The sequence below is a fragment of the Ranitomeya imitator genome, chromosome 6 (assembly GCF_032444005.1).
Source record: "Ranitomeya imitator isolate aRanImi1 chromosome 6, aRanImi1.pri, whole genome shotgun sequence".
NCBI lineage: Eukaryota > Metazoa > Chordata > Amphibia > Anura > Dendrobatidae > Ranitomeya > Ranitomeya imitator.
In genome coordinates this window covers 163,043,260-163,070,008 of record NC_091287.1, presented here as the reverse complement: position 1 = coordinate 163,070,008, position 26,749 = coordinate 163,043,260, and the positions used below count along the sequence as shown (strand labels likewise).

The 26,749-nt window shown below is 42.2% G+C and overlaps 1 protein-coding gene across 2 annotated transcripts in view; it reads right to left on the bottom strand.

Annotated features, from left to right (window-relative positions):
- The window catches only part of DPY19L1 (dpy-19 like C-mannosyltransferase 1), a 259,028-nt gene that overhangs the window by 183,583 nt on the left and 48,696 nt on the right, over window positions 1-26,749 (bottom strand). For both annotated transcript variants that reach the window (XR_011314012.1, XM_069730266.1), the window contains exons 3-4: window positions 5,603-5,690; window positions 4,433-4,570 (exon numbers count right to left, since the gene is read on the bottom strand). Coding sequence is in view for 1 of the 2 variants with exons in the window: in XM_069730266.1 (XP_069586367.1) it covers window positions 4,433-4,570; window positions 5,603-5,690 (226 nt within the window). In the remaining variant the exon portion in view is untranslated. The remainder of the gene's footprint in view (window positions 1-4,432; window positions 4,571-5,602; window positions 5,691-26,749) is intronic.

Below are 26,749 nucleotides of genomic sequence, written 5' to 3'. Positions count from 1 at the left end.
TGCATTTCAAAACGTCACTACTTGACTTCCGAGCCCCGACATGTGCCCAAACAGTGGTTTACCCCCACATATGGGGTATCAGCGTACTCAGGACAAACTGGGCAACAATTACTGGGGTCCAATTTCTCCTGTTACCCTTGAGAAAATAAAAAATTGCTTGCTAAAACATCATTTTTGAGGAAAGAAAAATGATTTTTTATTTTCACGGCTCTGCGTTGTAAACGTCTGTGAAGCACTTGGGGGTTCAAAGTGCTCACCACATATCTAGATAAGTTCCTTGGGGGGTCTAGTTTCCAAAATGGGGTCACTTGTGGGGGGTTTCTACTGTTTAGGCACACCAGGGGCTCTGCAAACGCAACGTGACGCCCGCAGACCATTCCATCAAAGTCTGCATTTCAAAAGTCACTACTTCCCTTCTGAGCCCCGACGTGTGCCCAAACAGTGGTTTACCCCCACATATGGGGTATCAGCATACTCAGGAGAAACTGGACAACAACTTTTGGGGTCCAATTTCTCCTGTAACCCTTGGGAAAATAAAAAATTCTGGGCTAAAAAATTATTTTTGAGGAAAGAAAACATATTTATTATTTTCACTGCTCTGTGTTATAAACTTCTGTGAAGCACTTGGGGGTTCAAAGTGCTCACCTCACATCTAGATAAGTTCCTTTCGGGGTCTAGTTTCTAAAATGGGGTCACTTGTGGGGGGTTTCTACTGTTTAGCCACATCAGGGGCTCTGCAAACGCAAGGTAACGCCCGCAGAGCATTCCATCAAACTCTGCATTTCAAAACGTCACTACTTGACTTCCGAGCCCCGACATGTGCCCAAACTGTGGTTTACCCCCACATATGGGGTATCAGCGTACTCAGGAGAAACTGTACAACAACTTTTGGGGTCAAATTTCTCCTGTTACCCTTGGGAAAATAATAAATTGCAGGCTAAAAAATCATTTTAGAGAAAATAAAATTTTTATTTTATTTTCATGGCTCTGCGTTATAAACTTCTGTGAAGCACTTGGAAGTTCAAAGTCCTCACCACACATCTAGATTAGTTCCTTTGGGGGTCTAGTTTCCAAAATGGGGTCATATGTGGGGGATCTCCAATGTTTAGGCACACAGGGGCTCTCCAAACGTGACATGGTGTCCGCTAATGATTGGAGCTAATTTTCCATTTAAAAAGCCAATTGGCGTGCCTTCCCTTCCGAGCCCTGCCGTGCGCCCAAACAGTGGTTTACCCCCACATATGGGGTATCAGCGTACTCAGGACAAACTGGACAACAACATTTGCGGTCCAATTTCTCCTATTACCCTTGGCAAAATAGGAAATTCCAGGCTAAAAATCATTTTTGAGGAAAGAAAAATTATTTTTTATTTTCATGGCTCTGCATTATAAACTTCTGTGAAGCACCTGGGGGTTTAAAGTGCTCAATATGCATCTAGATAAGTTCCTTGGGGGGTCTAGTTTCCAAAATGGGGTCACTTGTGGGGGAGCTCCAATGCATAGGCACACAGGGGCTCTCTAAACGCGACATGGTGTCCGCTAACAATTGGAGCTAATTTTCCATTCAAAAAGTCAAATGGCGCGCCTTCCCTTCCGAGCCCTGCCGTGTGCCCAAACAGTGGTTTACCCCCACATATGAGGTATCGGCGTACTCGGGAGAAATTGCCCAACAAATTTTAGGATTCATTTTATCCTATTGCCCATGTGAAAATGAAAAACTGAGGCGAAAAGAATTTTTTTGTGAAAAAAAAAGTACTTTTTCATTTTTACAGATCAATTTGTGAAGCACCTGAGGGTTTAAAGTGCTCAATATGCATCTAGATAAGTTCCTTGGGGGGTCTAGTTTCCAAAATGGGGTCATTTGTGGGGGAGCTCCAATGTTTAGGCACACGGGGGCTCTCCAAACACGACATGGTGTCCGCTAATGATGGAGATAATTTTTCATTCAAAAAGTCAAATGGCGCTCCTTCCCTTCCGAACCTTACCATGTGCCCAAACAGTGGTTTACCCCCACATGTGAGGTATCGGTGTACTCATGAGAAATTGCCCAACAAATTTTAGGATCCATTTTATCCTGTTGCCCATGTGAAAATGAAAAAAATTGAGGCTAAAAGAATTTTTTTGTGAAAAAAAAAGTACTTTTTCATTTTTACGGATCAATTTGTGAAGCCCCCGGGGGTTCAAAGTTCTCACTATGCATCTAGATAAGTTCCTTGGGGCGTCTAGTTTCCAAAATGGGGTCACGTGTGGGGGAGCTCCAATTTTTAGGCACACGGGGGCTCTCCAAACGTGACATGGTGTCCGCTAAAGAGTGGAGCCAATTTTTCATTCAAAAAGTCAAATGGCGCTCCTTCCCTTCCAAGCCCTGCCGTGCGCCCAAACAGTGGTTTACCCCCACATATGAGGTATCAGCGTACTCAGGACAAATTGGACAACAACTTTCGTGGTTCAGTTTCTCCTTGTACCATTGGGAAAAGAAAAAAAATGTTGCTAAAAGATAATTTTTGTGACTAAAAAGTTAAATGTTCATTTTTTCCTTCCATGTTGCTTCTGCTGCTGTGAAGCACCTGAAGGGTTAAAAAAACTTCTTGAATGTGGTTTTGAGCACCTTGAGGGGTGCATTTTTTAGAATGGTGTCACTTTTGGGTATTTTCAGCCATATAGACCCCTCAAACTGACTTCAAATGTGAGGTGGTCCCTAAAAAAAATGGTTTTGTAAATTTCGTTGTAAAAATGAGAAATCGCTGGTCAAATTTTAACTCTTATAACTTCCTAGCAAAAAAAAATTTTGTTTCCAAAATTGTGCTGGTGTAAAGTAGACATGTGGGAAATGTTATTTATTAACTATTTTGTGTCACATAACTCTCTGGTTTAACAGAATAAAAATTCAAAATGTGAAAATTGCGAAATTTTCAAAATTTTCGCCAAATTTCCGTTTTTATCACAAATAAACGCAGAATTTATTGACCTAAATTTACCACTAACATGAAGCCCAATATGTCACGAAAAAACAATCTCAGAACCGCTAGGATCCGTTGAAGCGTTCCTGAGTTATTACCTCATAAAGGGACACTGGTCAGAATTGCAAAAAACGGCCAGGTCATTAAGGTCAAAATAGGCTGGGTCATGAAGGGGTTAAATGAGAAGGTGTGTCCAAACTTTTGATCTGTACTGTATATATTGTGATAAGAACAAAAAACAACATAGAATAGTCAATAAAAAAAAAACATTGAACATAAAAAAAACCTGATGTAAACAGTAGATAATTTCCGGATGATACTTTCTCTTTACATTAATAAATCACCAGGTTTAAAAGGGTTGATATTATTACTTACAAGAAATTAAACTACCAAAGCTTAATTGGAAGCTAGTATATATATACACATATGGGGAAAACCTATACAATGGGCGAAAAACATATATGCTCCGCCATACCAAAATACTAAACAACCAAAAAAATAATGGACACTAGAGCTACGAAAATATAACAAGTTTATTGAGAACCAAGTATATAAAATATAACACGTAAATATAAAAAAAGCAAGTAAAAGATGCAATAATGAAGAGGAGGGTAAACCTAGAAACCACACACGGTTAACAGCAGGTGAAAGAATGGAGCAGATCAATAATATCAAATCAATAGACCAAGCATATACATATATCCATGGATGATCCTCCGGTTATACAAATTACAGAATAGAGGCCTGAGGAGGGCCTAACACAAACTATTTACACACAATTGTGATAATATAGTATAGGCCGTTGTACCATGGGGAGAGAGGAAAAAGCTCCAAATCACATAAGTAAATAGAGGGACGTATAAGCAGGCGAAAAAGTGGTACAAGAGAGGAATAGAGCGAGTAAATCAAAAATGCTCAAATCCGGATGGTATAAGGTGCGATCTCACCATATCCTTACATACTAACAGATATATTCAAAAGATAAATAATACTAAATGCTCCCCTATCTATACGGCAAGGAGGGACAATGCCACAGTCTATGCCAGCAAAATAGCTAAAAGGGAAACAAGGATCTGGTGTATAATAGAGCATGTACCAACCTGCGCTGCTGCTGCTACTGTGTGTGGACAGAAGGCCCCGACGCGCGTTTCGCAGTGTGGCTTCTTCTTCGGGGGGCGCGCTCATAAAAATTCAAAATGTGAAAATTGCGAAATTTTCAAAATTTTCGCCAAATTTCCGTTTTTATCACAAATAAACGCAGAATTTATTGACCTAAATTTACCACTAACATGAAGCTTAATTGGAAGCTAGTATATATATACACATATGGGGAAAACCTATACAATGGGCGAAAAACATATATGCTCCGCCAGAGCATATAACACCAGAAATAAGCTTAAAATATAAATATATATTAATATAACAAAAACAAAAAATGAATTTAGGAACCAAATGTATTGTACATTTTCTTACCTCTGGGTAGAGATTAAATCTTTTCAATGTATTTATTACATTAGGATATTCTGTAACATTATCATTCATTATCAACTGAAAACCAGAAAAATATGATGGAGCTTCAATGATGGATTTGAAGTAAGAATAATAAAGACCCTATTAAGAAATATAGGAAAAAAAACCTCAGTAACAGAATTTTAACGCATAAAAAAACATTACTTAAACGTTATTTATAGAAGAAAAAATTGGGGGGAATGGGATCTGTTGTTTTCAATCTGTCCTTAAAAGGAACCTGTGTCAAGATTCATGCTGCCCGAACTATGGGTGGCATGAATCAGAGCCGTCTGACTGCAGTCGTGTATATTTTACTCTGTTTTAGAGAAAACAATTTGAAAAGTTGGTTGGGAACCATACGGAAAGAGCTGTCTAGTCTGATGACGTCCTAGGTTGGCTTCTCCTTTTTCCCACTCCAGTTAAACGACAGGTCACACCCTATGTATGCACATGGAAGAGACCTGTTAATCAATTAGAGTGGGGAGTAGACAACCAGGTGTCATGCTGGACTAGTCAGCTCTTTCCCTGTTGTCCCTGGCAGGCTTTTAAAACTATAGTTTCTCTGAAAAACTGTAGAATTTTAGAGTAAAACATACTTGGCTGACATTGCACAACCAGGCCGATTCATGGTGTCCTTAGATTGGGCAGGATGATTCTATAGATTTCCCTTAATGCCACATTCATACACCTATTGGTCATAGTCTTTGATTCACTTGTCCAGTCGTGGGCATCCAGAACCAAACTCAACAGTCTCATAGCCATATATGAGGTTTTCAAGTTCGACTTCGAAAAATTGGCCAGTTCGGGATTTGTACTGACTGAGACACGCACATGTGTGAATCCAGCCGTAAATTGAGATATTTCTCAAAACAGTCAATCTTTTGGCCATTTTCTGACAGATTTAAGCCTACAAAGTGTCAGTGCTCGAGACACCTTGAAAATGGAATTTGAAATTCATGTAGAACAATAAAGTTACTTCCAACTCTGGCAAGAACTAGTTATGATTTTTTTTTCTTTAAACCAGTATGAGATTATGATAAATTCTGAATCAAATCTTAGTTGCCTTTCATAAACTGATACACAAAGAAATCATTTTTGGCAAATATATACTTATTTCAGATGCTGAAAACGAACCATTTCAGTACGGAAGGCCATCTCTCGCTCCAAAGTAGAAAGATGAGAAAAATGACGGTCATTTTCAAAAAGGGTTGATATGTAAGCCCTGGGGGGGAAAAAAACATGAGCATGTAAACTTAAATGAACCGTAAATAACATATAAACCATTCTCAATGTTATTTAGCAAAACTAATAATAAACTATGGCAAATCTGCTACATAATGTTTAGGCTGCTTTCACACATCAGGTTTTTTGTTTCAGGCTAAATCCCCCATTGGCTTGTATTAGCGCCGGATGGCCCAGCGTTCCTTCCAGTTTGATGCCGGATCCGGCGTACACTCGATTCCGGCGTCTGGAAAAAACGTCTCTGTAACGTTTTTTTTTGTCTCCGGCGAAAAAGCCTGAGCCGCCGGATCCGGCTGTTTGCTAGAATAGAAGCGTATGGGAGCCAGAAGGTGCCGGATGCAGAAAATGGCGGATCCGGCGGCCTGATCCGGTTTTTTAAACTGAGCATGCTCCAATTTTTTTTTATCCAATAATCTAGATAGGCTAGCCGAATCCATAAAAAAAACGGATTCGTCGCATCAGTTTTTCACAATCTGCACCAGATCCAGTTTTCCCAACATTCGCCGGATTTAGCCTGAAACAAAAAAACCTGATGTGTTAACCCCTTCAAGACCCAGCCTATTTTGACCTTAAAGACCTTGCCGTTTTTTGCAATTCTGACCAGTGTCCCTTTATGAGGTAATAACTCAGGAACGCTTCAACGGATCCTAGCGGTTCTGAGATTGTTTTTTCGTGACATATTGGGCTTCATGTTAGTGGTAAATTTAGGTCAATAAATTCTGCATTTATTTGTGATAAACACGGAAATTTGGCGAAAATTTTGAATATTTCGCAATTTTCACATTTTGAATTTTTATTCTGTTAAACCAGAGAGATATGTGACACAAAATAGTTAATAAATAACATTTCCCACATGTTTACTTTACATCAGCACAATTTTGGAAACAAAATTTTTTTTTGTTACGAAGTTATAAGGGTTAAAATTCGACCAGCGATTTGTCATTTTTACAACGAAATTTACAAAACCATTTTTTTTAGGGACCACCTCACATTTGAAGTCAGTTTGAGGGGTCTATATGGCTGAAAATACCCAAAAGTGACACCATTCTAAAAACTGCACCCCTCAAGGTACTCAAAACCACATTCAAGAAGTTTATTAACCCTTCAGGTGCTTCACAGCAGCAGAAGCAACATGGAAGGAAAAAATGAACATTTAACTTTTTAGTCACAAAAATTATCTTTTAGCAACAATTTTTTTATTTTCCCAATGGTAAAAGGAGAAACTGAACCACGAACGTTGTTGTCCAATTTGTCCTGAGTACGCTGATACCTCATATGTGGGGGTAAACCACTGTTTTGGCGCACGGCAGGGCTTGGAAGGGAAGGAGCGCCATTTGACTTTTTGAATCAAAAATTGGCTCCACTCTTTAGCGGACACCATGTCACGTTTGGAGAGCCCCCGTGTGCCTAAAAATTGGAGCTCCCCCACAAGTGACCCCATTTTGGAAACTAGACGCCCCAAGGAACTTATCTAGATGCATAGTGAGCACTTTGAACCCCCAGGTGCTTCACAAATTGATCCGTAAAAATGAAAAAGTACTTTTTTTTCACAAAAAAATTCTTTTAGCCTCAATTTTTTAATTTTCACATGGGCAATAGGATAAAATGGATCCTAAAATGTGTTGGGCAATTTCTCCTGAGTACACCAATACCTCACATGTGGAGGTAAACCACTGTTTGGGCACATGGTAAGGCTCGGAAGGGAAGGAGCGCCATTTGACTTTTTGAATGAAAAATTATTTCCATCGTTAGCGGACACCATGTCGCGTTTGGAGAGCTCCTGTGTGCCTAAACATTGGCGCTCCCCCACAAGTGACCCCATTTTGGAAACTAGACCCCCCAAGGAACTAATTTAGATGCCTAGTGAGCACTTTAAACCCTCAGGTGCTTCACAAATTGATCTGTAAAAATGAAAAAGTAATTTTTTTTCACAAAAAAATTCTTTTCGCCTCAATTTTCTCATTTTCACATGGGCAGTAGGATAAAATGGATCATAAAATTTGTTGGGCAATTTCTCCCGAGTACGCCGATACCTCATATGTGGGGGTAAACCACTGTTTGGGCACTCGGCAGGGCTCGGAAGAGAAGGCGTGCCATTTGACTTTTTGAATGGAAAATTAGCTCCAATTGTTAGCGGACACCATGTCGCGTTTGGAGAGCCCCTGTGTGCCTAAACATTGGAGCTCCCCCACAAGTGACCCCATTTTGGAAACTAGACCCCCCAAGGAACTTATCTAGATGCATATTGAGCACTTTAAACCCCCAGGTGCTTCACAGAAGTTTATAACGCAGAGCCATGAAAATAAAAAATAATTTTTCTTTCCTCAAAAATGATTTTTTAGCCTGGAATTTCCTATTTTGCCAAGGATAATAGGAGAAATTGGACCCCAAATATTGTTGTCCAGTTTGTCCTGAGTACGCTGATACCCCATATGTGGGGGTAAACCACTGTTTGGGCGCACGGCAGGGCTCGGAAGGGATGGCACGCCATTTGGCTTTTTAAATGGAAAATTAGCTCCAATCATTAGCGGACACCATGTCACGTTTGGAGAGCCCCTGTGTGCCTAAACATTGGAGATCCCCCAGAAATGACACCATTTTAGAAACTAGACCCCCAAAGGAACTAATCTAGATGTGTGGTGAGGACTTTGAACCCCCAAGTGCTTCACAGAAGTTTATAACGCAGAGCCATGAAAAAAAAAAAAAAAATTATTTTCTCAAAAATGATCTTTTAGCCTGCAATTTTTTATTTTCCCAAGGGTAACAGGAGAAATTTGACCCCAAAAGTTGTTGTCCAGTTTCTCCTGAGTACGCTGATACCCCATATGTGGGGGTAAATCACTGTTTGGGCACATGCCGGGGCTCGGAAGTGAAGTAGTGACGTTTTGAAATGCAGACTTTGATGGAATGCTCTGTGGGCGTCACGTTGCGTTTGCAGAGCCCCTGATGTGGCTTAACAGTAGAAACCCCCCACAAGTGACCCCATTTTGGAAACTAGACCCCCAAAGGAACTTATCTAGATGTGTGGTGAGCACTTTGAACCCCCAAGTGCTTCATAGAAGTTTATAATGCAGAGCCGTGAAAATAATAAATACGTTTTCTTTCCTCAAAAATAATTATTTAGCCCAGAATTTTTTAATTTTCCCAAGGGTAACAGGAGAAATTTGACCCCAATATTTGTTGTCCAGTTTCTCCTGAGTACGGTGATACCCCATATGTGGGGGTAAACTACTGTTTGGGCACATGCCGGGGCTTGGAATTGAAGTAGTGACGTTTTGAAATGCAGACTTTGATGGAATGCTCTGCGGGCGTCACGTTGCGTTTGCAGAGCCACTGATGTGCCTAAACAGTAGAAACCCCCCACAAGTGACCCCATTTTGGAAACTAGACCCTGAAAGGAACTTATCTAGATGTGTGGTGAGCACTTTGAACCCCCAAGTGCTTCATAGAAGTTTATAATGCAGAGCCGTGAAAATAATAAATACGTTTTCTTTCCTCAAAAATAATTATTTAGCCCAGAATTTTTTATTTTCCCAAGGGTTACAGGAGAAATTGGACCCCAAAAGTTGTTGTCCAGTTTCTCCTGAGTACGCTGATACCCCATATGTGGGGGTAAACCACTGTTTGGGCACACGTCGGGGCTCAGAAGGGAAGTAGTGACTTTTGAAATGCAGACTTTGATGGAATGGTCTGCGGGTGTCACGTTGCGTTTGCAGAGCCCCTGGTGTGCCTAAACAGTAGAAACCCCCCACAAGTGACCCCATTTTAGAAACTAGACCCCCCAAGGAACTTATCTAGATATGTGGTGAGCACTTTGAACCCCCAAGTGCTTCACAGACGTTTACAACGCAGAGCCGTGAAAATAAAAAATCATTTTTCTTTCCTCAAAAATTATGTTTTAGCAAGCATTTTTTTAGATTCACAAGGGTAACAGGAGAAATTGGACCCCAGTAATTGTTGCGCAGTTTGTCCTGAGTATGCTGGTACCCCATATGTGGGGGTAAACCACTGTTTGGGCACACGTCAGGGCTCGGAAGTGAGGGAGCACCATTTGACTTTTTGAATACGAGATTGGCTGGAATCAATGGTGGCGCCATGTTGCGTTTGGAGACCCCTGATGTGCCTAAACAGTGGTAACCCCTCAATTCTACCTCCAACACTAACCCCAACACACCCCTAACCCTAATCCCAACTGTAGCCATAATCCTAATCACAACCCTAACCCCAACACACCCCTAACCACAACACTAACCCCAACACACCCCTAACCCTAACCACAACCCTAATTCCAACCCTAACCCTAAGGCTATGTGCCCACGTTGCGGATTCGTGTGAGATATTTCCGCACCATTTTTGAAAAATCTGCGGGTAAAAGGCACTGTGTTTTACCTGCGGATTTTCCGCGGATTTCCAGTGTTTTTTGTGCGGATTTCACCTGCGGATTCCTATTGAGGAACAGGTGTAAAACGCTGCGGAATCCGCACAAAGAATTGACATGCTGCGGAAAATACAACGCAGCGTTTCCGCGTGGTATTTTCTGCACCATGGGCACAGCGGATTTGGTTTTTCATATGTTTACATGGTACTGTAAACCTGATGGAACACTGCTGCGAATCCGCAGCCAAATCCGCACCGTGTGCACATAGCCTAATTCTAAAGGTATGTGCACACGCTGCGGAAAACGCTGCGGATCCGCAGCAGTTTCCCATGAGTTTACAGTTCAATGTAAACCTATGGGAAACAAAAATCGCTGTACACATGCTGCGGAAAAACTGCACGGAAACGCAGCGGTTTACATTCCGCAGCATGTCACTTCTTTGTGCGGATTCCGCAGCGGTTTTACAACTGCTCCAATAGAAAATCGCAATTGTAAAACCGCAGTGAAATGCGCAGAAAAAAACGCGGTAAATCCGCCATAAATCCGCAGCGGTTTAGCACTGCGGATTTATCAAATCCGCAGCGGAAAAATCCGCAGAGGACCAGAATACGTGTGCACATTCCTAACCCTAACCCTAGCCCTAACCCTAGCCCTAACCCTAACCCTACCCCTAACCCTACCCCTAACCCTACCCCTACCCCTAACCCTACCCCTAACCCTACCCCTAACCCTACCCCTAACCCTACCCCTACCCCTAACCCTACCCCTACCCCTAACCCTAACCCTATTCTAACAGTGGAAAAAAAAAAAATTCTTTATTTTTTTATTGTCCCTACCTATGGGGGTGACAAAGGGGGGGGGGTCATTTATTATTTTTTTTATTTTGATCACTGAGATAGATTATATCTCAGTGATCAAAATGCACTTTGGAACGAATCTGCCGGCCGGCAGATTCGGCGGGCGCACTGCGCATGCGCCCGCCATTTTGGAAGATGGCGGCGCCCGGGAGAAGACGGACGGGACCACGGCTGGATCGGTAAGTATGATAGGGTGGGGGGGGACCACGGGGGGGGGGATCGGAGCACGGGGGGGGGGGAATCGGAGCGCGGGAGGGGTGGAACGGAGCGCGGGGGGCGTGGAACGGAGCACGGGGGGGCTGGAATGGAGCACGGGGGGGTGGAACGGAGCACGGGGGGGTGGATCGGAGTGCAGGGGGGGTGATTGGAGCACGGGGGGGTGATTGGAGCACGGGGGGAGCGGGCACGAGCACGGGGGGGAGCGGAGCACTGGACGGAGGGGAGCCGGAGCAGTGTACCGGCCAGATCGGGGGGGTGGGGGGGCGATCGGAGGGGTGGGGTGGGGGCACACTAGTATTTCCAGCCATGGCCGATGATATTTCAGCATCGGCCATGGCTGGATTGTAATATTTCACCCGTTATAATGGGTGAAATATTACAAATCGCTCTGATTGGCAGTTTCACTTTCAACAGCCAATCAGAGCGATCGTAGCCACGAGGGGGTGAAGCCACCCCCCCTGGGCTAAACTACCACTCCCCCTGTCCCTGCAGATCGGGTGAAATGGGAGTTAACCCTTTCACCCGGTCTGCAGGGACGCGATCTTTCCATGACGCCGCATAGGCGTCATGGGTCGGAATGGCACCGACTTTCATGACGCCTACGTGGCGTCATGGGTCGGGAAGGGGTTAAAGTAGCCTTAAGCTTTTTTCCCGTATATCTATGATAATGTTCTCCTAAAAGAAAACAAATTATACGTGCTAAACTATTTCTTAAACGAGTCCTGAAAGCTGGGTCAGTAGTAGCCAATCAGAGGCAGAAGCCTGGTCACTGGTAGTTAGTCTGAAGCATCAGTGCTAGAGCGGGAAGCCAAGTGGTGCAGTGAGTATGAATCTTTTTATAGCTTTAACTGCCTAGCTGTCGACTGCAGCAATTACTTTTGGAGCAGAGAACCTCTTTAACGGCTGAACAGAAAGCTAATTAATAGTTAACGAGCCATTCCAAATTAATTTATAATTAAGCATCAGAAAGCTGCTAAAACATTTAGGAAGCGGCTTCTTAGCAGACGCACTTCAGACATGTACTACATGTTCTCAGCGTGTCACCCTAGCCTTCAGGCTACATGTTGCCAGGAAGAATGAAAACTTACATAAAAGGGCATGTCTTTTTTAACATTCATGGACAATAATTTGGTATTTATTACCTGATGAATTTATTCACTAGTGAAACTACCCAAAAAAAAAAAAAGAAATTAAAAGATGTTTTTTAAAAGAGAACTTTTTTGGCAATTCATGCTGCCTGAATGATAGGTAGCATTCAGAGTTTTGAATAATGAAGAGATTAGTCCCTGAGGTGGGTCCCCACTGGCTTCCCCCATGTAATTCTTTCCCTTTGTCAATAAAGAAGAGCAAGCAGGGAGAAGATAGCAGGTAATCACCGCAATTATTAGCTTGGGCTTTCCAGCTCCAGTATAAACTATGTTTTCTCAGAAATGCTACATGGTTTCAGAGTGGAAAATAAATATATGCAGTAAGGAAGCTATTTGTACAGGAACCATGAATCACCTGACATGTTCCCAAAAGGTCCAAAGATCTGCTGACTGGAAGTACCTTTTTATCATGCATTTTACATGCTACTGCCCATCTTTTATATGGACTGTCTTGTATAGGCCCTGTCTACATAAATCTATGCTCACAGTGTTATCCATGGGCTGCAGATTGTCCATTTTTTATGCTCAACCATGTTCTAAGTTCTTCTCTACACTGCTGTCATCCAGTGAGGAGGAATATGACGCTCCAGACCCCCAATCTAATGATCAGGAAGGGCCTATAGATTAGACATTTATCACTTTTAATTTGGAGAGGTAATAAATGCAATTTATGGGCAAGTCTTAGTTATTTACTGGTAATGGTATTTTTCGGAGTCCATGACAGCACCACAAGAGAGGGGATCTGCCCTTCAGGGAAAGGAAACCAACAGACATAAAAGGGTGGCACCTTTCCCACGCATCGGTTAGATTACAGAGCCTGAGAGGACCTCCATGGTTGATGGCACACATTTATAACACCCTAATACCTGATAATTTCACACTCGTGAATACTTACAAGAGGAAGATGTGCACACCAACACATGAAGGGAATCTAAGGGTGTTGTCATGGGCTCCGAAAAATACCATTACCGATAAGTAACTAAGACTTTATTCGGTCACCCATGACAGCACCATAAGAGAATTACAGAGAGGCAAGAATTTTGTTAGGGAGGGACCACAGCCTGCAGCACCCTTATACCAAAGGTGAGATCTGAAGAGGCACCCATATAAAACCTACAGTGGGAATGGAAAGTATTCAGACCCCATTAAATTTTTCACTTTGTTTCATTGCAGCCATTTGGTAAATTCAAAAAAGTGATTTTTTTTCTCATTAATGTACACTCTGCACCCCCATCTTGACTGAAAAAAATCCCAGAAATGTAGAAATTTTGGCAAATTTAATAAAAAAAGATAAACTAAAATATCACATGGTCATAAGTATTCAGACCATTTGCTCAGACACTCATATTTAAGTTACCTGCTGTCCATTTCCTTGAGATCCTCCTTGACATAGTTCTACTCCTTCATTGGAGTCCTGCTGTGTTTAATTAAACTGATAGGACTTGATTTGGAAAGGCACACACCTGTCTATATAAGACCTCACAGCTCACAGTGCATGTCACACCAAATAAGAATTATGAGGCCAAAGGAAGTGGCAAAGGAGCTCAGAGACAGAATTGTGGCAAGTTGCAGATCTGGCCAAGGTTCCAAAACAATTTCTGCAGTACTCAAGGTTCCTAAGAGCACAGTGGCCTCAGTAATCCTTAAATGGAAGAAGTTTGGGACCACCAGAAGTCTTCCTAGACCTGGCCGTCCAGCCAAACTGAGCAATTGTGGGAGAAGAGTCTTGGTGAGAGAGGTAAAGAAGAACCCTAAGATCACTGTGGCTGAGCTCCAGAGATGCAGTAGGTAACTGGGAGAAAGTTCCACAAAGTCAGCTATCAATGCAGCCCTCCACCAGTCGGGCCTATATGGCACAGTGGCCAGACAGAAGCCTCTCCTCAGTGCACGATATATGAAAGCCTGTATAGAGTTTGCTAAAAAAAAAAAAACATAAAGGACTCAAAGACTATGAGAAATAAGATTCTCTGGTCTGATGAAACGAAGATATACCTTTTTGGTGATAATTCTAAGCTGTATGTGTGGAGAAAACCAGCCACTGCTCATCACCTGCCCAATACAATCCCAACAGTGAAACATTGTGGTGGAAGCATTATGCTACGGGGTGATTTTCAGTTGCAGGGACAGGACGACTGGTTGTCATTGACGGAAAAATGAACGCGGCCAAGTACAGAGATATCCTGGATGAAAATTTCTTCCAGAGTGCTCTGGACCTCAGACTTGGCCGAAGGTTCACCTTCCAACAAGACAATGACCCCAAGCACACAGCTAAATTAACAAAGCAGTGGCTTCAGAACAACTCAGTGACCATTCTTGACTGGCCCAGCCAGAGTCCTGACCTAAACCCAATAGAGCATCTCTGGAGAAACCTGAAAATGGCTGTCCACCAACGTTCACCATCCAACCTGACGGAACTGGAGAGGATCTGCAAGGAAGAATGGCAGAGGATCCCCAAATCCAGGTGTGAAAAACTTGTTGCATCATTCCCAAGAAGACTCATAGCTGTACTAGCTCAAAAGGGTGCTTCTACTCAATACTGAGCAAAGGATCTGAATACTTATGACCATGTGATATTTCAGTTTTTATTTTTTAATAAATTTGCAAAAATTACATTTGTTTTTTTTCAGTCAAGATGGGGTGCAGAGTGTACATTAATGCATAAAAAGATGAACTTTTTTGAATGTACCAAATGGCTGCAATGAAACAAAGAGTGAAAAATTTAAAGGGGTATGAATACTTTCCGTACCCACTGTATAATGTTTATAAAAGGTGGAATGAGAAGACTATGTAGCTGCCTTACATATCTGGTCGATTGAGACGTCCTATCTCTCCGCCTATGAGGTTGCCATGGCTCGAGTGGAATGCGCTCTCAGACCCTCCGGTGCTGTCTTGCCACTCGATGTGTACGCTAATGAAATAGCCTCCCTAATTCACATAGCTAAAGTACTTCTTGACACCCTCAAACCCTTCCTGGCTCCCTGGAAGGACACAAATAAGGAATTATCCCTCTTATAAGGATCAGTGACAGATAAATACTCTAACAGGCACATCCTAACATCTAGAGTATGAAGCTTCAGATCTTTCTGGTTTCTGGGATTGGGAACCAAATGAAGGGAGAACTATTTCCTGTGACCTATGGAATTTGGAGGCTACTTTGGGGAAGTAAAATGGATCCGGACTAAGTACAACCCTGTCTTCCAGGAATCGGGTATATGGAGGGAGTCTAGAAAAAGACTGGATATCACTCACTCTCCGAGATTATGTTAACGCGACCAAGAGAGCTACCTTAAGGGAGAGCTCCTTTCTAGGGGCTGACTCAATGGATTCAAATGGGGGATCTGTCATAGATGTGAGAACCAAGTTCAAGTCCCACGGCATAATCCTCTCTTTAAGAATGGGCCTAGTATCTACTTGACGCTTTAATAAATCTGGCGACCAGTAATTGCCCGAGATATCATGGCTCAACAAGGCCCCCAGTGCTAAAACTTGGACCTTAAGGGTACTTGTGTAAAGACCCATCTCCAATCCTTTTTGAAGGAACTCCAGAACCTAACATATCATGACCCCCTCCCCGACTCTAAATTCTGGAGGTAGCTAGTAACTTCTTCCAGGTTCTAGCCTAGATCTTGGTCGTGACTACCTTCCTACTCTTTAGGAGAGTGGCTATCAAATTGGGGGAAAATCCCTTATCCCTCAGTAATGACCTCTCAAATTCCACACTGTCAGGTGAAGCCCTGCCACTCGTGGATGGTAGTCCGGTTCCTGGGAGAGGAGGTCCGGGAATTCCGGTAGCACCCATGTATCAGAGACCCACATGGTCCTTAGCCACAAAAACCACGCGCTTCTGGGCCAAAAGGGGTCAATCAAGATAATTCTTGCTCTGTCCTCCCTGATCTTCCTCACCACTAGAGGCAAAAAGGGCTAAAGGGGAGGCATAACTCAGATTAAAGTCCCACCTGATTAAGAAGGCATCTACTACAGCGCCTTGCAAAAGTATATAGCTCCCTGGAACCTTACAATCTTTTCCCACATATCATGCTTCAAACAAAGATAACAAATGTAAATTTTTGGTGAAGGATCAACAACAAGTGGAACACAATTGTGAAGTTAAACGAAATTTATTGGTTATTTTAAATTTTTGTGGAAATTCAATTACTGAAAAGTGGGGCGTGCAATATTATATGGGCCCTTTAAATTAATACTTTGTTGAGTCACCTTTTGCTGTGATTACAGCTGCAAGTCGCTTGGGGTATGTCTCTATCAGTGTTGTACATCGAGAGACTGAAATTCTTGCCCATTCTTTCTTGGCAAACAGCTCGAGCTCAGTGAGGTTTGATGGAGAACAGCAGTTTTCAGCTCTTTCCACAGATTCTCGATTGGATTGAGGTCTGGACTTTGACTTGGCTATTCTAACACATGGATGCGTTTATTTGTGAACCATTCCATTGTAGATTTTGCTTTATGTTTGGGATCATTGTCTTGTTGGATGACAAATCTCCGTCCCAGTCTCTGGTCTTTTGCAGACTCCAACAGGTTTTCTTCAAGAAAGGTCCTGTATTTGGCTCCATCCATCTTCCCTGTCCCTGCTGAATAAAAGCAGGCCCAAACCATGATGCTGCCACCATGTTTGACAGTGGGGATGGTGTGTTTAGGGTGATAAGCTGTGTTGACTTTACGCCAAACATATCGTTTGGCATTGTTGCCAAAAAGTTCCATTTTGGTTTCATCTGACCAGAGCTCCTCCTTCCACATGTTTGGTGCGTTTCCCAGGTGGCTTGTTGCAAACTTTAAAAGACACTTTTTATGGATATCTTTGAGAAATTGCTTTCTTCTTGCCACTCTTCCATAAAGGACAGATTTGTGCAGTGTATGGCTGATTGTTGTTCTATGGACAGACTGTCCCACCTCAGCTGTAGATCTCTGCAGTTCATCCAGAGTGATCATGTGCCTCTTGGCTGCATCTCCGATCAGTCTTCACCTTGTCTGAGATGAAAGTTTAGAGGGACGGCCGGGTCTTGGTAGATTTGCAGTGGTATGATACTCCTTCCATTTCAATATGATCGCTTGCACAGTGCTCCTTGGGATGTTTAACCCCTTTACCCCCAAGGGTGGTTTGCACGTTAATGACCAGGCCAATTTTTACAATTCTGACCACTGTCCCTTTATGAGGTTATAACTCCGAAACGCTTCAACGGATCCTGGTGATTCTGACATTGTTTTCTCGTGACATATTGTACTTCATGATAGTGGTAAAATTTCTTTGATAGTACCTGCGTTTATTTGTGAAAAAAACGGAAATTTGGCGAAAATTTTGAAAATTTCGCAATTTTCAAACTTTGAATTTTTATGCAATTAAATCACAGAGATATGTCACACAAAATACTTAATAAGTAACATTTCCCACATGTCTCCTTTACATCAGCATAATTTTGGAACCAATTTTTTTTTTTGTTAGGGAGTTATAAGGGTTAAAAGTTGACCAGCAATTTCTCATTTTTACAACACCATTTTTTTTTAGGGACCACGTCTCATTTGAAGTCATTTTGAGGGGTCTATATGATAGAAAATGCCCAAGTGTGACACCATTCTAAAAACTGCACCCCTCAAGGTGCTCAAAACCACATTCAAGAAGTTTATTAACCCTTCAGGTGTTTAATAGGAATTTTTGGAATGTTTAAATAAAAATGAACATTTAACTTTTTTACACAAAAAATTTACTTCAGCTCCAATTTGTTTTATTTTACCAAGGGTAACAGGAGAAATTGGACCCAAAAAGTTGTTGTCCAATTTGTCCTGAGTACGCTGATACCCCATATGTGGCAGTAAACCACTGTTTGGGCGCATGGGAGAGCTCGGAAGGGAAGGAGCGCTATTTGACTTTTCAATGCAAAATTGACAGAAATTGAGATGGGACGCCATGTTGCGTTTGGAGAGCCACTGATGTGCCTAAACATTGAAACCCCCCACAAGTGACACCATTTTGGAAAGTAGACCCCCTAAGGAACTTATCTGGATGTGTGGTGAGCACTTTGACCCACCAAGTGCTTCACAGAAGTTTATAATGCAGAGCCGTAAAAATAAAAAATCATATTTTTTCACAAAAATTATATTTTTGCCCCCAATTTTTTATTTTTCCAAGGGTAAGAGAAGAAATTGGACCTCAAAAGTTGTTGTCCAATTTGTCCTGAGTACGCTGATACCCCATATGTGGCAGTAAACCACTGTTTGGGCGCATGGGAGAGATCGGAAGGGAAGGAGCGCAGTTTGACTTTTCAATGCAAAATTGACAGAAATTGAGATGGGACGCCATGTTGCGTTTGGAGAGCCACTGATGTGCCTAAACATTGAAACCCCCCACAAGTGACACCATTTTGGAAAGTAGACCCCCTAAGGAACTTATCTAGAGGTGTGGTGAGCACTTTGACCCACCAAGTGCTTCACAGAAGTTTATAATGCAGAACCGTAAAAATAAAAAATCATATTTTTTCACAAAAATTATATTTTTGCCCCCAATTTTTTATTTTTCCAAGGGTAAGAGAAGAAATTGGACCTCAAAAGTTGTTGTCCAATTTGTCCCGAGTACGCTGATACCCCATATGTGGCAGTAAACCACTGTTTGGGCGCATGGGAGAGCTCGGAAGGGAAGGAGCGCCGTTTGACTTTTCAATGCAAAATTGACAGGAATTGAGATGGGACGCCATGTTGCGTTTGGAGAGCCACTGATGTGCCTAAACATTGAAACCCCCCACAAGTGACACCATTTTGGAAAGTAGACCCCCTAAGGAACTTATCTGGATGTGTGGTGAGCACTTTGACCCACCAAGGGCTTCACAGAAGTTTATAATGCAGAGCCATAAAAATAAAACAAAATTTTTTTCCCACAAAAATTATTTTTTAGCCCCCAGTTTTGTATTTTCCCTAGGGTAACAGGAGAAATTGGACCCCAAAAGTTGTTGTCCAATTTGTCCTGAGTACGCTGATACCCCATATGTGGGGGGGAACCACCGTTTGGGCGCATGGGAGGGTTCGGAAGGGAAGGAGCGCCATTTGGAATGCAGACTTAGATGGAATGGTCTGCAGGCGTCACATTGCGTTTGCAGAGCCCCTAATGTACCTAAACAGTAGAAACCCCCCACAAGTGACACCATTTTGGAAAGTAGACCCCCTAAGGAACTCATCTTGATGTGTTGTAAGAGCTTTGAACCCCCAAGTATTTCACTACAGTTTATAACGCAGAGCCATGCAAATAAAAAATATTTTTTTTTCCACAAAAATTATATTTTAGCCCCCAGTTTTGTATTTTTCCAAGGTTAGCAGGAGAAATTGGACCCTAAATGTTGTTGTCCAATTTGTCCTGAGTACGCTGATACCCGATATGTGGGGGGGAACCACCGTTTGGGCGCATGGGAGGGCTCGGAAGGGAAGGAGCATCATTTGGAATGCAGACTTAGATGGATTGATCTGCAGGCGTCACATTGCGTTTGCAGAGCCCCTAATGTACCTAAACAGTAGAAACCCCCCACAAGTGACCCCATATTGGAAACTAGACCCCTCAATGAACTTATCTAGATGTGTTGTGAGAACTTTGAACCCCCAAGTGTTTCACTACAGTTTATAACGCAGAGCCGTGAAAATAAAAAATCTTTTTGTTTTCCCACAAAAATTATTTTTTAGCCCCCAGTTTTGTATTTTCCCAAGGGTAACAGGAGAAATTGGTCCACAAAAGTTGTTGTCCAATTTGTCCTAAGTACGCTGATACCCCATATGTTGGGGTAAACCCCTGTTTGGGCACACAGGAGAGCTCGGAAGGGAAGGAGCACTGTTTTACTTTTTCAACGCAGAATTGGCTGGAATTGAGATCGGACGCCATGTCGTGTTTGGAGAGCCCCTGATGTGCCGAAACAGTGGAAACCCCCCAATTATAACTGAAACCCTAATCTAAACACACCCCTAACCCTAATTCCAACGGTAACCGTAACCACACCTCTAACCCTGACACACCCCTAACCCTAATCCCAACCCTATTCCCAACTGTAAATGTAATCTAAACCCTAACCCTAACTTTAGCCCCAACCCTAACTGTAGCCCCAACCCTAACCCTAACCCTAATCCTAGCCCTAACCCTAGCCCTAACCCTAACCCTAGCCCTAACCCTAACCCTAGCCCTAACCCTAGCCCTAACCCTAACCCTAACCCTAGCCCTAACCCTAACCCTAACCCTAGCCCTAACCCTAGCCCTAACCCTAGCCCTAGCCCTAACCCTAGCCCTAACCCTAGCCCTAACCCTAGCCCTAACCCTAGCCCCAATGGGAAAATGGAAATAAATACATTTTTTTTTATTTTTCCCTAACTAAGGGGGTGATGAAGGGGGGTTTGATTTACTTTTATAGCGAGTTTTTTAGCGGATTTTTATGATTGGCAGCCGTCACACACTGAAAGACCCTTTTTATTGCAAAAAATATTTTTTGCAATACCACATTTTGAGAGCTATAATTTTTCCATATTTTGGTCCACAGAGTCATGTGAGGTCTTGTTTTTTGCGGGACGAGTTGACGTTTTTATTGAAAACATTTTTGGGCACGTGACATTTTTTTATCGCTTTTTATTCCGATTTTTGTGAGGAAGAATGACCAAAAGCCAGCTATTCATGAATTTCTATTGGGGGAGGCGTTTATACCGTTCCGCGTTTGGTAAAATTGATAAATCAGTTTTATTCTTCGGGTCAGTACGATTACAGCGATACCTCATTTATATCATTTTTTTATGGTTTGGCGCTTTTATACGATAAAAACTATTTTACAGAAAAAATAATTATTTTTGCATCGCTTTATTCTCAGGACTATAACTTTTTTATTTTTTTGCTGATGATGCTGTATGGCGGCTCTTTTTTTGCGGGACAATATGACGCTTTCAGCGGTACCATGGTTATTTATATCTGTCCTTTTGATCGCGTGTTATTCCACTTTTTGTTCGGCGGTATGATAATAAAGCGTTGTTTTTTGCCTCGTTTTTTTTTTTTTTTTCTTACGGTGTTTACTGAAGGGGTTAACTAGTGGGACAGTTTTATAGGTCGGGTCGTTACGGACGCGGCGATACTAAATATGTGTACTTTTATTGGTTTTTTTTTTTTATTTAGATGAAGAAATGTATTTATGGGAATAATATTTTTTTTTTTTTTCATTATTTTGGAATATTTTTTTTTTATTTTTTTTACACATTTGGAAAAATTTTTTTTTACTTTTTTACTTTGTCCCAGGGGGGGACATCACAGATCAGTGATCTGACAGTTTGCACAGCACTCTGTCAGATCACTGATCTGACATGCAGCGCTGCAGCCTTCACAGTGCCTGCTCTGAGCAGGCTCTGTGAAGCCACCTCCCTCCCTGCAGGACCCGGATCCGCGGCCATCTTGGATCCGGGGCTCGAGCAGGGAGGGAGGTGAGGAGACCCTCGCAGCAACGCGATCACATCGCGTTGCTGCGGGGGGCTCAGGGAAGCCCGCAGGGAGCCCCCTCCCTGTGCGGTGCTTCCCTGCACCGCCGGCACATCGCGATCATCTTTGATCGCGGTGTGCTGGGGGTTAATGTGCCGGGGGCGGTCCGTGACCGCTCCTGGCACATAGTGCCGGATGTCAGCTGCGATAAGCAGCTGACACCCGGCCGCGATCGGCCGCGCTCCCCCCGTGAGCGCGGCCGATCGGCTATGACGTACTATCCCGTCCAGGGTCAGATAAGCCCAGGGCACCTCGACGGGATAGTACGTCTAAGGTCACAGAGGGGTTAAAGTTTTGGAAATCACTTTCTATCCAAATCTGGCTATAAAACTTCTCCACAACAGTATCACGGACATGCCTATTGTGTTCCTTGGTCTTCATGATGCTCTCTGTGCTTCGCTTCAAACAGAACCCTGAGACTATCACAGAGGAGGTGCATTTACACTGTGTTCCAAATTATTATGCAGATGACATTTTTCTCAGATTTTCCTAAATGGTCGGTGCAAATGACAGTCAGTCTAATAAAAGTCATCACCCGTTCAGAGTATACATCAAATTTTATTGAAGAAACCTCCCAATGATAACAGTATAATCTCCAAAATAAATACAAACTCAAAATGCACTGTTCCAAATTATTAGGCACAGTAGAATTTCTAAACATTTGATATGTTTTTAAGAACTGAAAATGCTCATTTGTGGAATTTGCAGCATTAGGAGGTCACATTCACTGAACAAAAAAGCTATTTAACTCCAAAACATCCCAAGTTACATGTTAACATAGGACCCCTTCTTTGATATCACCTTCACAATTCTTGCATTCTTGAGTTTTTGGAGAGTTTCTGCTTGTACGTCTTTGCATGAAGTAAGAACAGCTTCCCAGAGCTGCTGTTTCGATGTGAACTGCCTTCCACCCTCATAGATCTTGTGCTGGATAATAATCCAAAGGTTTTCTATAGGGTTGAGGTCAGGGAAAGATGGTGGCCACACAATGAGTTTAGCTCCTTTTATGCCCATAGCAGCCAATGACTCAGAGGTATTATTTGCAGCATGAGATGGGGCATTGTCATGCATGGGGAATTGTCATGCATGAAGATGATTTTGCTCCTGAAGGCACGTTTCTGCTTTTAGACCATGGAAGAAAGTTGTCAGTCAGAAACGCTATTTAATTTACAGAGGTCATTTTCACATCTTCAGGAACCTTAAAGGGCCCCACCAGCTGTTTCCCCATGATTCCGGCCCAAAACATGATTTCTCCACCTCCTTGCTGACGTCGCAGCATGTTGCAACATGGTGGCCATCCACCAACCATCCACTACTCCATCCATCTGCACCATCCAGGGTTGCTCGACACTCATCAGTAAACAAGACTGTTTGAAAATTAGTCTTCATGTATGTCTCGGCCCACTGCAACCGTTTCTGCTCATGAACACTGTTTAGGGGTGGCCGAATAGTAGGTTTATACACCACAGCAAGCCTTTGAAGGATCATACACCTTGAGGTTCGAGGGACTCCAGAGGCACCAGCAGCTTCAAATAACTGTTTGCTGCTTTGTAATGGTATTTTGGCAGCTCCTCTCTTATTCCAATGAATTTGTCTGGCAGAAACCTTCCTCATTATGCCTTTATCTGCATGAACTCTGTCTGTGCTCTGTTTCAGTCACAAATCTCACAGTATGATGATCACAAAGTTTTTGTGAAGTATCTAATTTTTTCATACCTTGTCCAAGGCATTGCACTATTTAACGCTTTTCAGCAGCAGAGAGATCCTTTTTATTTCTCATGTTGCTTGAAACCTTTGGCCTGCTTAATAATGTGGAACATCATTTTTTAAGTAGTTTTCCTTTAATTAGAATCACATGGAAAACTAATTATCACATGTGTTTAAGATATATTTCAGTTATCTATTGAGCCCTGAGACACAATACCATCCACAAGTTTATTTGAAAAACAAAACAATTAAATCTATATGACACTTAAATCCAATTTGCATAATAATTTGGAACACCGTGTATACGGAGACTTGATTACACACAGTTGGATTATATTTATCATCATTAGGCATTTAGGACAACATTGGATAATTCAGAGATCCACAATGAACTTCTGGAGTGAGTTTGCTGCACTGAAAGTAAAGGGGCCGAATAATATTGCACGCCCCACTTTTCAGCTTTTGAATTTCCACAAAAATTTAACCCCTTAGCGTCAGAGCCAAATTTTTGAAATCTGACCAGTGTCACTTTATGTGGTAACTCTGGAACGCTTCAACAAATCCCAGTGACTTTGAGATAGTTTTTTCGTGACACATTATACTTTATGATAATGGTAAATTAGGTCGATATGTTTTGTGTTTATTTATCTAAAATATCAGAAATTTGAGAAAAAAGTAAAAAATTAGCAATTTTCTAAATTTGAATGATTATCCCTTTAATTCAGATAGTCATTTCACAGCAAAACATTAATAAATGTCATTTCCCATATGCCTGCATTACATCAGCACCATTTGTAAAATGTTCTTTTATTTTGTTAGCATTTTAGGAGGTTTAAAAATGTAGCAGTAATTTTTCATTTTTTCAAGGAAACTTACAAAATTTATTTTTTTAGGGACCTATCCATGTTTGAAGTGACTTTGGGGCTCCTATATATAGGGAAACTCCCAAACGTTATACCATTTTAAAAAACAGCACCCCCTGACATATTGAAAACTGCAGTCAGGTAGTTTATTAACCCTTCAAGTGATTTTTTGGGGGGAATTAATGCAAAATGGCATGATAGGAATGAAAATGTGTATTTTTACCACCTAAATGCCGCTAACTTCTGAACAGATTACAACAGCCGGTAGACTATGGCCGCTATGTTGTCGTGAATTGCCATAACGAACATCAGGACCACACAATCATGATCTGACGGCACCATTTGGGATAAAGAGGAAGCCCCCACATTCTGTTAACCACTTATATGATGTAGTCACTATTGACAGCAGCATCTAAGGGGTTAAACAGATATGGACAGTGCAAACACTGATCATGGCTGATGCAGCAAGTTGTAAGCCATATTGTACAGCCGACAGCTGCTGGATTGTCACCTGTATGGAGATGCTATTCTCTTATATCTCAGGTCAGTTAAAAGACGTATTGGCGGTCATTAAGGGGTTAAAATAACCAATACATTTTGTTCAACTTCACAATTGTGTTCCACTTGTTGTTGATTCTTCACAAAAAATTTACATTTGGTATCTTTATGTTTGAAGCATTATATGTGGGAAAAGGTTGAAAAGTTCCAGGGAGCCGAATACTTTCACAAGGCACTGTACCAGTGGTTTTTCTCTGGGGTTGAGAGAATAGAACTGCCTCACTTTTCCATTTTTCCTAGTGGCGAAGAGGTCTATGTCTCGATGACCCCACATCCACACAACTTGGTCGAAGATGGAATTTTTTAGTGTCCATTCTCCCTGCCTGAGTAGGTTGCGACTTAAAAAGTCTCCTCTGATGTTGTCCTTTCCTCTTATGTGCAGACAGAAAACGTTCCTCTGCTACTTGGAATATCCACTCTGCCACTTCTATTAGGGGTCTGGACCGAGTTCCCTTTTGGTGGTTGATGTAGGCCACCGCATCCTGATTGTCGGAGAGGATCCTAGCAAGATGACACTGTAGGGATATAAGGAGCCTTCTTACAGCCAGCTCCACCACCATCAACTCCTTCAGGTTAGAAGAACTAACTGTTCTCCCCATATTCCCTGGACTATGACCTCCTCCATATGCCCTCATCCTGTAGGGCTAGTGTCCGTAGTGGCCACCCGAGTTATCTAACCACCACCTCAGAGAATGTACACTGTGTGCAGAATTATTAGGCAAGTTGTATTTGAGAGGATTATTTTTATTATTGATTAACAACTAATGTTCTCAATCAACCCAAAAGACTCAAATATCAAAGTTTAACATTTTTGGAAATTGGAGTGGGTTTTGTTTTAGATTTGGCTATCTTAGAAAGATATCTGTTTGTGCAGGTAACTATTACTGTGCAGAATCATTAGGCAACTTAAAAAAAAACAAATATATTCCCATCTCACTTGTTTATTTTCACCAGGTAAACCAATATCACTGCACAAAATTTAGAAATAAACATATCTGACATGCAAAAACAAACCCCCCAAAAAATTAGTGACCAATATAGCCACCTTTCTTTATTATGACACTCAACAGCCTTCCATCCATAGATTCTGTCAGTTGCTTGATCTGTTTATGATCAACATTGCATGCAGCAGCCACCACAGCCTCCCAGACACTGTTCCGAGAGGTGTACTGTTTTCCCTCCCTGTAGATTTCACATTTTATGAGGGACCACAGATTCTCTATGAAATTCAGATCAGGTGAACAAAGGGACCATGTCATTATTTTTTCTTCTTTGAGACCTTTACTGGCCAGCCACGCAGTGGAGCAGTTGGAGGCATGTGATGGAGCATTGTCCTGCATGAAAATCATGACTTCTTCCTGTACCACTGCTTGAAGAAGTTGTCTTCCAGAAACTGGCAGTAGGTCTGGAAGTTGAGCTCCACTCAATCCTCAACCCGAAAAGGTCCCACAAGTTCATCTTTGATGATACCAGCCCATACCAGTACCCCACCTCCACCTTGCTGGCGTCGGAGTGGAGCTCTCTGCCCTTTCTTGATCCAGCCTCTGGCCCATCCATCTGGCCGATCAAGAGTCCCTCTCATTTCATCAGTCCATAAAACCTTTGAAAAGTCAGTCTTAAAATGTTTCTTGGCCCAGTCTTGATGTTTTATCTTATGTTTCTTGTTCAAAAGTGGTCATTTTTCTGCCTTCCTTACCGTGGCCATGTCCCTGAGTATCGCACACCTTATGCTTTTTGTTACTCCAGTAACGTTGCAGCTCTGAAATATGGCAAATCTGGTGGCAAATGGCATCTTGCCAGCTTCACGCTTGATTTT